At 29.1% G+C, this 12,869-nt stretch overlaps 1 protein-coding gene across 1 annotated transcript; it reads left to right on the top strand.

Annotated features, from left to right (window-relative positions):
* Window positions 1-3,367: 3,367 nt before the first annotated feature.
* Window positions 3,368-6,800, top strand: LOC123229695 (disease resistance-like protein DSC1). Its single transcript, XM_044655612.1, has 4 exons — window positions 3,368-3,983; window positions 4,138-5,250; window positions 5,915-6,059; window positions 6,150-6,800. The coding sequence occupies exons 1-4, from the start codon at window positions 3,466-3,468 to the stop codon at window positions 6,636-6,638; spliced, it is 2,265 nt and encodes a 754-aa protein (XP_044511547.1). The 5' UTR covers window positions 3,368-3,465; the 3' UTR covers window positions 6,639-6,800.
* Window positions 6,801-12,869: the final 6,069 nt, after the last annotated feature.

Here is a 12,869-nt window from a genome sequence, read left to right as displayed (position 1 = left end):
AAATATAAGTTGCATTATTAAAATTTCTTAATACGTTTAAAATTGTCTTACAAATATCCCAACGTTGAGGATACAATATAATTTGTGACATATTTTGTAAAATAAATGTGTATAATAATTCTCTATAATCAAAAAACTCATTATGTAATTTATATGTTGAATTCTAATGAGTCAACACATCTTTAGGAAATCTTTTTGGTCTTTTATTATGTATTTTACAAAATTTATCCCATTTTTTTATTGTTTGAGGATGTGTCCATAAAAATGAAATTGTTGTTTTTATTGGACTAATATAATTATTAAGATATCTTAAACTATTTTGTACACATAAATTTAACATATGACATGCATATCTAATATGAAAAAAATCTACCACCTAAATTGGGTTTGCAAATTTTTGTTAAATTAGTAATTGAGACTGTATTTGTAGCTACATTATCAAATAAAATTGAAAAAATTTTAAAAACTAAACTATATTTTTTTAATATTTCTTTAATTATTCTTAAATATTATCGGTCACATGTCGGTCATCAAAAACCCTAAATACTAAAATTGTTTTTTGTAATTGAAATTTATCATCTATCCAATGACAAGTTATACCCATATAAGAGTGAATTTGCCAATAGTCACTTCAAATATCACTACATATAGACACACGTCTATCTAAATTTGTAAATAATTGAATTAATTCATTTTTTTTGTTTTTATATAAACTTAATAATGATCTTTTTAATGTATTTCTTGAAATAGTTTTATGTGCAGGATTTAATACAGTTTTATAATAATTATTAAAACTTAAATTTTCACCAAAACTAAACGCTAAGTGATTTATTGCTACCATTTTTATAAATTATTCTTTACTTTTATTATCATTATAAATAAATAAAGATTTATGCGAAGAATCATATTCGGTTATTTGTGTTTAGCCTCTATTTTGCCCCATTTTTTAGATGTTTTGACTCAAAGTGCTTTTTAAATGCTCCATATCCATCTCCTTACCTGAATTTATAAATTTGTATACAATAATTGCAAACAACTTTAAAATTATCATCTTTTTTTTTTATATTTTCTTGAAATAAATCTTCAAAATATCAAAAGTAATAATTTTTTTGGGTTGTTGTTCTATCTTCATTTGTTGTTGATGTTGTTATTGCTCCACCTCTACATATTAACTTCCACTTTCTTATGTTGAAAAATTGTATATAAATTGATCTTTATTCACATTTGATGTATATGAATATTGACCGAATCTCTTATTACCAAAAAAATTTCCATTATTTGTTATTTTTTTATAATAAATAAAATTAATTATATAAATAAATTATATAACTAATTATAAAAGATAATGAGAAAATAAATAAATAATAAATAAAATTAATTATAGAGATAAATTATATAATTAATTATAAAATTGTATAATAGAAAGATAATAATAATTAAATTATAGAAATTAAAATTGGAATTGATAAAAAATAAAGAGGGCACTTAATTGAATTTGACAGAATTTGATTGAAAAATTGAGAGAGTATTGAGAATTGAGAGAATAAGAAATGTGAAAAAATGAGAGAGTTGAAAGATTGAGTGAATATTTATTAGGGAAATTTAAAAAAAAATTATATAAAAAAAAGGGGCTAACAGATATTTGCAAAGGCTGCCTTTGCATTGAAGTTTTGTAAGGACCGGTGGTCCACTGCAAAAACCTGAAACATTTGTAGGGGACTTTCTTAAATTTAAAAAATAAAAAAATTTAAAAACTTTTTAATATTTCCGGTTTATCAAGCTTTGAACCATCGATTCATGATGGTTCATGAACCGGCGGTTCGATGATTTAAAAATAAAAAAATCTCAACCGAGTCATCAAAATCCGATTTTAGTTTCGATTCAGACTAGTTTTGATTCTAATTTTATACGGATCAGTTTTAGTCTAGTTTACAAGTCAAACCAGCCCATGGCCTAGCCTAACTTCGAGTCTAACCCAATAGACACCCAAACTATCAATCATGTGTGGATAGCTAAAATTTAAGTTGAATTAGAAAGCATTAACAATATAAAGTTACCATTAATAAACCGAACAAAAATTGATTAAAAAAAAAGATGTAATAGTGATTGGCCCTTGCCAGACTTCTTGTTTTTGGACAAGATCCCTTGGATTAAGGGATGATTAATCTATAGGTTTTGATTGCAATACAACGTTATTTTTTATTTTTAGTTAAATTTAAAATACAAAATTTTCTATTTGATTATGTATTATATTACATTATTTTTAATAGTTAATTAAATATTTTATATTTAAATTATTATATTAATTTTTAATAATAGTTTATAAAAAACACTAAAATTATTATAATATTATCGTATTTTTAAAATTATATTATTAATAATATATCATATTAAACCTATATTTATATATATATTATATATTTTTTATATAAATTTTAAGAATATTTTTTTATAAATATATTATTATTTTTATTTATTCTATTATATTCGTATAATTCATTAACTTTTTTTTTTCGTTCCCTATTTGCCAACTAAGTGGTAAAGCATTCCCCTTTCTGATTTTAAGTTGTATGGTTATGATTAGTCCACCAATCTTGACTCAAAACTAAACCCATCCTGAAACTTATGGTGTGTTTGTTCACACAACGTCGTTTTTCAATCAACCAATAATAACACACCACAGTTCAAAAATTCACTGTGTTAACAACACGCGAATAGAACAATACAACGCTGCTTTCCCTTATAATTTGTTTACACGTGATCCCTTATTAGTCTCATTTCCACCGTTTTCTCTTCTCTGAAACCAACATTCCAACTCCTCGATGTTTTTTTATCGATGATATTGGTGGAATGAGATTAAAGATCTTGGCAGCATTGATGACAAGAAATAAATCAATTATATAAATTATTAATTTATGAAAGTATTTTTTATTATATTTAGTAGAAAAAGATAAATCAATAATTTATGATTAATCTACAAGAAGATATTAATAGAATTGAATGATAGATGAGCATTTGATTTTTTTTTTTTATTTAATGGGTGAAAATTTGTGGATAGACTATGCCTTTGGTGGGATCATTATATTTATAAAAAGGGTAAATTAATAATTTATGATTAAACGAATAAAAAACATTAACATACTTAAATGATAGATGCGTGCTTAAAATTTTCAAACTCAATTGGTAAGAATTTCTTAATGGGCTAAACTTTCGGCGGGACTAAGTCTTTTGGCAAATAAGTCCAACAAAAGTCAGACAAGATGTGCGAGCGGCCTTCTTTTACAATTTCAGGAAAGTTCAAGGAAGTAGCATTGCTGATGAAGCGAACCTACTTCCATGATAGTTTTTTTTTTTTTTTCAGGAAAAATATTATTATTTTCGTTGCTGAAGATGTTACTCTAGCAAACTTTCTATATTGCTTCTCCCGAAGTTGCTGGTTAATTTTTGCAAAGTGATTAAAGTAGGATGGCTTCTTCTTCTTCCACTACTGTTGAAGTGAAAAAGCATGATGTATTCCTCAGTTTTTGTGGTGTTGACACCCGCTACACTTTTGCCAACACTTTACATGAAATTTTGCAGAGCAGTGGTATTGATGTTTTCATTGATTACGAACTTAAGAGAGGAGAGCACATTTCTTCATCTCTTATGAGCGAAATTTCGGATTCCATGATTTCAGTTATCATTTTCTCGAAAGGTTATGCATCTTCAAGATGGTGTCTGGAAGAACTTGTGAAGATCTTGGAGTGCAGGAATACGGAAAAACAGGTGGTAATACCAGTTTTCTATCATATCAATCCATCAGATGTAAGGCATCAAACTGGATATTTCGGAGAGGGATTTAAAGAGCTTCTAGGAAGTATGGATAAGGGGAAGTTAGAGAGGGTACAATGGACAGAAGAACAATGTACAGAGAAGGTGCTGCAGTGGAAGAATGCTTTGAGAGAAGCAGCTGATATATCCGGCCGATCAACAGAAGAGGACCCGTAATTTTCTACTCTTTAATTTCGTACCCTGCAGTGTCGGCTGATTAATTTAATTTTCACATTATATATAACATTTTGTTTTTCACTTTTGTTAGATTTTTCCATCTCTTAATGATTTATTGCATTATAACACTTTGTTTTTCATTTTTGTTAGGTTCGATTATAGTCTTGCAAATAAAGTTGTCCAAGATATTTGGTTGACACTAAACAACATGGTCCCCACTAATAATTACGAAAAATTGGTTGGAGTTGAATCAACCATCCGCCATATTATAGATTTATTGAGCGCTCGGTCGAGAAATGTCCATGCTATAGGAATTTGGGGAATGCCTGGTATAGGTAAGACAACTATTGCAAATTGTGTATTCAGCCAAATAAGAAGTCGTTTTGAGGGTTCTTATTTTGTTGAAAATATTAGGGAAGAATCAATGAGTCTTAACAGACTAAAACCAATGCGGCAAGAACTTCTTTCATCTATTTTTGAACATGCTGATTTGATGACAAATTCCAAAGTAATAAAAACAAAGCGTAGACGAAAACAAGTTCTTATTGTTTTTGATGATGTCACAACTTTGAGTCAAATAGAATATTTAGTTGAAGATATGTATTCCTTTGGTTTGGGAAGTCGAATCATTATAACAACTATAGATAGACAAGTACTTCGAAGTTGTGGAGTGGATGACATATATATATATGAGATGAGGGGGTTGCCTGAGGATGAAGCTCTCCAGCTTTTTAGTTGGTACGCTTTTAAGCAAAGTAATCCTAACAAAGATTATGATGACCTATCAAAAAGGGTTGTAAAATATGTTGAAGGTGTTCCATTAGCTCTAAAAGTGTTGGGCTGCCATTTACTTTGTAAGTCAAAACAAATTTGGGAAAGTGCAATAAATAGATTAGAAATAATTCCTCATAAGGATATTCACAATGTACTAAAAGTTTGTTACGAGGGACTCAGTGATGATGAACGAAATATATTTCTAGATATTGCATATTTCCTTAAGTTGGAGAATATAGAATTTGTGATGGACTTTTTGAATGCTTGTTACTTGGAGGTTGAAAGCCAAGTAAGTGTTCTTAAAGACAAGTGTCTCATGACCATATCAAGAAATAATAAGGTAACAATGCATAAATTGCTTCAAGATATGGGAAGGGAAATTGTCCGACAAGAATCCCCAGGCAATCCTGGTATACGTAGCCGTTTATGGAACCATATAGACATCGATAATGTATTGAAGGAAAACAAGGTGAGCATTGAAGACATTTTGTAAAGTTGGATTTGTTAATTTATATATACTAAATCTAACATAATATCATCTATATAAAATGGGCAATGTTGTGCATACATTTTTTTAGAACACAATTGGATATATAAAAATAAATGATGTGTCATTGTGTGATTAGATATTATTATTTTTATTTATTCAAAATTACCCCATTACAAGATGACACATCATCTATGTATTCAATTGCGTATTTAAAAGTGTATACATATTATTTTATTGTATAAAAATTACATTTCGACTTTTGTTAGGTTGGCATAAATGTGTTTGAGTAGTGTCATGTGCACAATTTTTGTGCACAAGCAATGACGTGTCATCATGCGATTGGATGTTAATTTATCTTTAATTTTCAATTATCTAATTATATGATGACACGTCATTGTTTGTGCACATAATTTTATGAAATGTGTTTTGGTCTATGTGTTATCATTTTTCAGGGCTTATAAACTCGTAATAAGTTTGTAGCTAAGAAATTTTCTTTCCATGGTATCAGATGTCTAATGCAATCGAAGGCATATGTTTAGACATGTCTATGCAAACAAAGATCATATACTTACAACCTTCGTCTTTTGGAGTGATGGATCAATTGAGATTCTTTAAACTACATAACTCAGTGAATAATATCAATAAGGTGTATGTTTCTCACAGGCTTAGTTCTATTTCCTCTGAGCTACGATACATATGTTGGTATGGATGTCCATTAAAATCATTGCAGCTAAATTTTCTGTCAGAGAACCTTGTTGCACTTCACATGCCTCATAGCCATATTGAACAACTTTGGTCAAGTGTTCAGGTAATGCAGTGATTTTTGTATTGCGATATTTTCTTCTCATGTTGTCATTATCAGAGTGCTAATTAATTTGCGTTACTTTTTATGTTGCAGCTTGATAATTTGAAACATATTGATCTAAGTTTTTCTAAACATCTGAGAAGCCAAGATCTCTCATTGACTCCAAATGTTAAAATTTTGGTTCTGGAAGGTTGTACAAGTTTACATGAGATTTCCTCGTCTATTCACGGCTGCAAATACGAGCTTCATATGTTAAATCTAAGGCACTGCAGAAGCCTTGAGAGTCTTCCAACAGACATTCATGTAGCATCTTTCGAAAAAGTTATCTTTTCTGGATGTTCGAAACTCAAGCAATTTCCACAGGCCTCGTGGGATATGAAAGAGATATATTTAGATGAAACTGCAATCGAGGATTTGCCCTCATCAATAGAGAATTTATCCAGACTAGTTATATTAAATCTTAAGGACTGCTCAATGCTTCAGAGGCTCCCGAGCAGTATCTACCAGTTGAAATCTCTTCAATATCTCAATCTCTCGGGGTGTTTAAAACTTGATGGATTGCCTGATAAATTGGGAATTTAGAAGCTTTGAGGGTGCTTAAAGCAGAGAGGGTGGCTACAAGAGAAGTACCAACATCCATTCTAAATTTAAGATGTCTAGAAGAGTTAGATCTGACCAACTCTAGTATTGTGAAGTTGCCGAACAATCTTGGTCAGTTATCATCGCTAAAAAGTTTACTTCTTGGCAGAAACTTCTTTGACAGCATTCCAGAAAGTATAGAACAGTTGTCTGAATTATCTTATCTTGATGTAAGCTATTGCGAGAGGCTTCAAATCCTGCCAAATCTTCCGAGCAAACTGGACAATATAAATGCAAACAATTGCATATCATTGGAAGAACCACTAAGTTTACGAGATCTTCTGAAAAGAGATTTTTCTCCCAGCATAAGATTTAACTTCAGCAATTGTTTCAAACTGAATCAAAATTCCTGCAGTCAAATTATGAGACAATTTCAAATGTCAGCGAATCTTCAAATTTTAAGGGTATGTATGGTTGGGAACAACTAAAAGGTCTCCACACTCTTCCTTATTTCTTATAATTTCCATTACTGGTTAACTTCAATTTATTTATTTATTTTTTTACAGGGATTGGGACAGGAAATTTTTCTAGAAACTGATAGAAGTTATTTCTGTTTTCCGGGAAGTGAAATTCCAGAATGGTTTACCTTGCGTGCTAAAGGTTCTTCTGTATGGTATCCATGGCCAAATTTTTGCAGTAGTGACTTGACTTCTCTTCTTATCTGTGTTGTGGTGGAGTTTCGAGACTATAATAAAGACCAAGGTTTGGCGATTGGCTTGGACTGGTTGCTCCAGAGAGAACATGGAGCAGAAGTAGTTATCCATGGAACTTGCAGTGTATGGGACAATGGTAATGGACCCGACTATCTGGAATCAGATCACGTATTCCTGGGATTTTATCCTACTTTCAAGTTCGATGATCCACTTTTACCCAGAGATGAAAGATATGGTGGCATAGGCATCCGATTTCATGTTCAGAATTCATATGCTGAAAGACTACATTACTGCAACGTAAAGAAGTGTGGATTTTTTGGTCAATATCTGAATCCAGTCAAGGTAAATAAGTTGCCATTTCTTTTCCCCTTTTACTGTGTTATCTATCTTTTTAAGATCTTATTTTACTTCGATTCTCGGGTATATGTGCCACATGTTTATCTTTCTTTATTGCATCAAACCATTACCAATGCCATTTGTCATTGGTTTTCATTTGTTATACTCCACTTACGATCTAGGCCAAATGTGCCACAAACAAATTCTCTTCTTATTCGTATAACATTGATTCAATGTAAATTAGAATCTTCCCCTATTCTAATTTCACTTACACTTGATGGAGAAAAATTTTGTGATCAATATTAGTTTGTTATCAATTTTCTCACTTACAACCGAAATGAAACCACTCTGTATCCTCCCACTCTTACCGAGGTTCTAGTTCTTTCTTGAACCATTCACATATATAGAAATCCTATGAAAGATTTATCAAAATTGTGGAACTTACTTCATCTCAAATTAATATTCCAATTAGAATATAATTTTTCTAATTTTTTTAGGTATAATTTTTTATTTAAAAAATATAATTAAGAATAAAAATATAATTTTTTAGGAATTTAAATAAAAGCCTTATTAAGATATGAATTATGAGTAATATTAGGAATAGTATTTCAGATATTAAGTACAAAAAAGGTTAAATTTTAGAGCTAGAAATGGAACACAATAGGAAGAAACTATTACAATTAGAGAGTGAGAATCACTAAAGGGAGGTATAGAGTGAACCAATTTCTGAGTCTTGCTAGAGCCTCCTATAGTTTTTTTTGAAAAATGGACATGGCTCTCTTACGGAGAGTAAACCACTATAAACCTTGTGCGTGTGTATGGGGATTACGTTTAGTCTTTTGTTTGTTATATTTTTATTTTCAAAGGGATTTAGGATTTGCTTGCATTTGATTAAATCCTGACAAAAATTACTGATATTTGAGCTTGGAAATAAATTACACATTTAGGAAGGTGCAAATTGAAGATCATTTTTATGGCAGAAAATTGCATCTACCTCTTTTGGGAAAGCGACTAGAAAAGATGTCATTTGAAGACTGAGAATGTTTTAAGTACTCTAAAATCAATTGTCACATCTATGTATTAAAATTGTAATTATATTTTTGTTAATAAATCCGATTATTTTTTACTTAAAGTAAATTCAATTAATATCCTATGTTCACATATATTGTCTATTCTTGCTAGTAATGTTCATAATCCTAATATTAACTTGACAATAGACAAATGTAATAAGATTAAAATTATCATAATATTGAACGATTTTATCGAAAAACAATGATAACTCTCATGTGACAAAATGGTTTGCTTGATAGTGTGGTACAACATATAGATCTAACCAGTCAAAAGGATTTCATATAGATGCGTAACCTATTATTTATGGAACACATCCTCTAACAAACGATGTTATATGTGATCCTTCAACTTGAGTTACTATACCATTTTGTACAAAAATTGATGTAGTTTGACACCAACCTAACGTAGTTATTAAAAAATGATTATTAAAATGGTAGTGATTGATCATACTGAGGATTGTATGAAGGTTATATTGGATCAATATATAATTTATCACTTTAGGGTATAAGAGTGGATATCTCTGTTAGGTCTATTAACATGTATCATTGACCACTGAATTTATGTGGGCACTATAGGATTGAATTATTGTTTAATCTAATATTGTCCAATCATTGGTACAAACACTAGTCAATGTTTATTAAGAGTTTTATGATGTAGACACTAAATTATTGTCTCACCTTCAAAGAGACATCAATTTAGGAAATGATCAAATTATATGATAACTGTATTGTTGACAAGTACATGTCTATTGCTGATACTATTATTTTGATGGTCATGATGGTTTACTAAAGGTCAATTTTAGTTTGCGTATGAATGACTAACGGATTGTAGATTTATCACGAATATGTTCACTAATAACATGATGAAAAACCCACAGGTCACAAACAAAAGGGGTACATCATGACATCTAGAGGACTTAGGTTGTACAAAGTGAATCAAGCCTAAAATACAAGATGACAGGTATGAGTTCCAATAGATGGTTGGACTAAAGTATGAGTTTTTCTTCTTAAAAGGTCAAACTTAAATAACCCAAAAGTGGATGAGCCAGAGTAGAATATTGGTGAGTTGCTTTTATTCAATTTACATAAAGAAGGTTTAAATATTGGATAATGATAGGTCATGTGAATGGTCATGCATGATGGATGAACAAACATTCATTATCTCAAGTTAACCTTATTTGATATCTTATTATACATCCCAAAGATATGAAATATCAAGTATATGAGATGATACTGTGATATGATATGATTCATGTGAATGGTTATACATGATTAGTAAATAATCATTCATTATTTTTTATATAAAAGAATCGTATTGAGTCCTTTTAACCTTTTAACTTTTTCATGAATTTTTACAAGCACATATTATTTCATTCTCTAAAGGTCTTCACAGACTCAAGTCATTGATCATCTTTAACATGATGTAAGTTTCATGTGGATACTGCAATATATTGATGTCGACATGTTGACTCCATTACCAGAGTAAAAGACCAAGAAACTGTCAACAAGAGTAAGTTCTACTAAACTAAACCGCTATGGTAGTTTTTAATATACATGATGCATAAGATGATATCTGTAATTGTATCCAATTGTGTTCCTGGTGGAATGTTTTGATTTTAAACTTTAATATTATTTTTGTTGTGCAAAGTCATTTTGAGACCATGAATTAACCTACAGACACTACAAAAATATAACTTTTAATAAGAGAAAAAATACTCATAAAAAATCCATTAGGCATAATTAAATAACTTTAGTAGCAAAAAAAATCTTATTGTCAACCGTTCTTGTAACCTTTACCACTGAAAGTATTAACAGCAAAAAGAAAAAAAAATTATCATTGATATAAATAACAAGGGATATAAGTCTTATCATTATAAATATTAATAATAATGAATAATTTTTTCACTAAAACAATGTATTTGATTGTTAAAAATAATATTTTGATAAATATTCATGATGTTATAGCAATCATATGTGTGTGTGTGTATATATATATATATATATATATATATATATATATATATATATATATATATATATATATATACATACATATATAAACTTATAACAAAAGGAAAAATTAGTCATTAAAACTCTATTTACCATTGTTAAAGAATTTTAAGTTTTAATATCAAGAAAAATCTTATTATTGTTTGTTATTATACTTTTGCCATTAAAAGTATTAACAATGGGAGGACAAGTCTCATCATTAATATAAATAACGAGAAATATTCTCTATCATTATGATAATATTTCTCTGTTATTATATATAATATCAATAATAAATATTCTCATCATCACAACAATATTTATTGACCATTAAATATAATATCAACGATGAATATCTCAATCCTCATTACAATATTTATTGGTCTTTAAATATAATATCAATAATAAATATTTTTATTATAACAACATTGATAATAAAATTTTGATTATTAAAATATAATCATTGACATTAATTATGTTTTAATAACAATTATTTTAAAGTCTTCATATGATCTACAATTAGAAAAAATAAGAACAAAAAAACTATAAATTTCCTATTATATAAACTCTCCCTATAATCAAAACCAAAAAATTATTACAAATTACATAAGAATCTATTTATTAAATACTATCAAGTGTTTTATGATTTACTTGTATCTTCAAGTACCTACAAATTGTACAGAGAGAATATATGATTAAAATGTGCATAACATATACACACACACACATATATTCAAATATATATTTTTTTCTCAGAAACTAATTATCAAACAAAGTAAAGAAAAACAAAATAGATCGAATCAATTATAATTTCAATCCTGCCAAATTAATAATCATGAAAAAAATCCAACCAAACAACCAAATATTTTCATAAAATGTCACAAATCCTTGAACTCAGTAGTATTTGACAAAATCCTTCTGAATTCACTGTATCATAATGTCAATCTATAGAGGTCACCTTACAGTTTATTAGAATAAACAATAGAGTCACAAAATGCAAGTTGGGTGGTATAGCAAAAACAATCATTTTGAAGACAATAAATATACCACAGTTTAACCAAAAAAAGCATCCAAAATTTATCATATTTAATCTTTGGAGCATTACAAACACTAACGTATGCCATCAATCACTCAGAGATTAATTCCTAGAATCAGATGAAAAATGCATAAAAGTACTAATCAATCATAGTCAAGCATAGCATAAATAGAATGAACTACACAATAACTAACCAAAATCAGCCACTGATAATAACCCTAAAACTAAATAATAAACATCAAGCATTAAAGAAATTAAATGAGCAAATCAATTCAACCATCTTAAATGAAAATAACATATGGCATGAGCAATTTAAGTATCACATTACAAAGAGACCAATTCCTCTACTATTTTACGATTGTCATGTTTTTGTAATGCTGCAACCTACAAATAACAAAATAAACAATTAAAATTTTAATATATAATTATTTAAGCATCATAAATATATCCAAAAAACAATTCACTTAAATTTTAAACCAATCAATAAACCTTCTATTCCATTCCTCATATTCCATCCTTTGCAAATTTAATATCTAAGATTGAAGCAATTATCTCTGTGCAAAATGATCTAGAACCAGGTGCCTCTTGTTCCTCGGACCTATGTACAAAGGATATTAAGGGAAGCTAGAAGCAAATTCTATCATCTCCAATAACATAACCGAACAGATGTTTTTTCCTATCTTCTAAGAGTAAATGTGTCCACGCCAATGATATATCCACCTTTTTTATTCGTTCTACCACAGCAGACATGAAAAGAACTAAACCAACAGAAACACTTACAATTTAGCATGAGAAACACATAAAGCTGACCGTCACAAATCAATAAGCCTTCTTGAGCATTTTGAACTGCTATATGCTAACAAATTACAATGAGCAGGGTGGAATTCTGCAGATGTTACCACTTCTGCAAGAACAAATGAAAATGGGTTTAAGCTTTCAGTAAGACATCAGTAAACAAAACGATAGAACTTAAAAGCAAACAATAAAACAAGCAAACCAAAAACCAGGGAAGAGGAATAGCAAATTGGTCAGGAATCTAAGAGAAATGTCAGAAAACAAGGTTGGTTAGTAAAGTAGAAGCCAGAGCATT

This window comes from Mangifera indica, chromosome 11, assembly GCF_011075055.1.
Source record: "Mangifera indica cultivar Alphonso chromosome 11, CATAS_Mindica_2.1, whole genome shotgun sequence".
Classification (NCBI taxonomy): Eukaryota; Viridiplantae; Streptophyta; class Magnoliopsida; order Sapindales; family Anacardiaceae; genus Mangifera; species Mangifera indica.
This window is presented reverse-complemented; position numbering and strand designations above follow the sequence as displayed.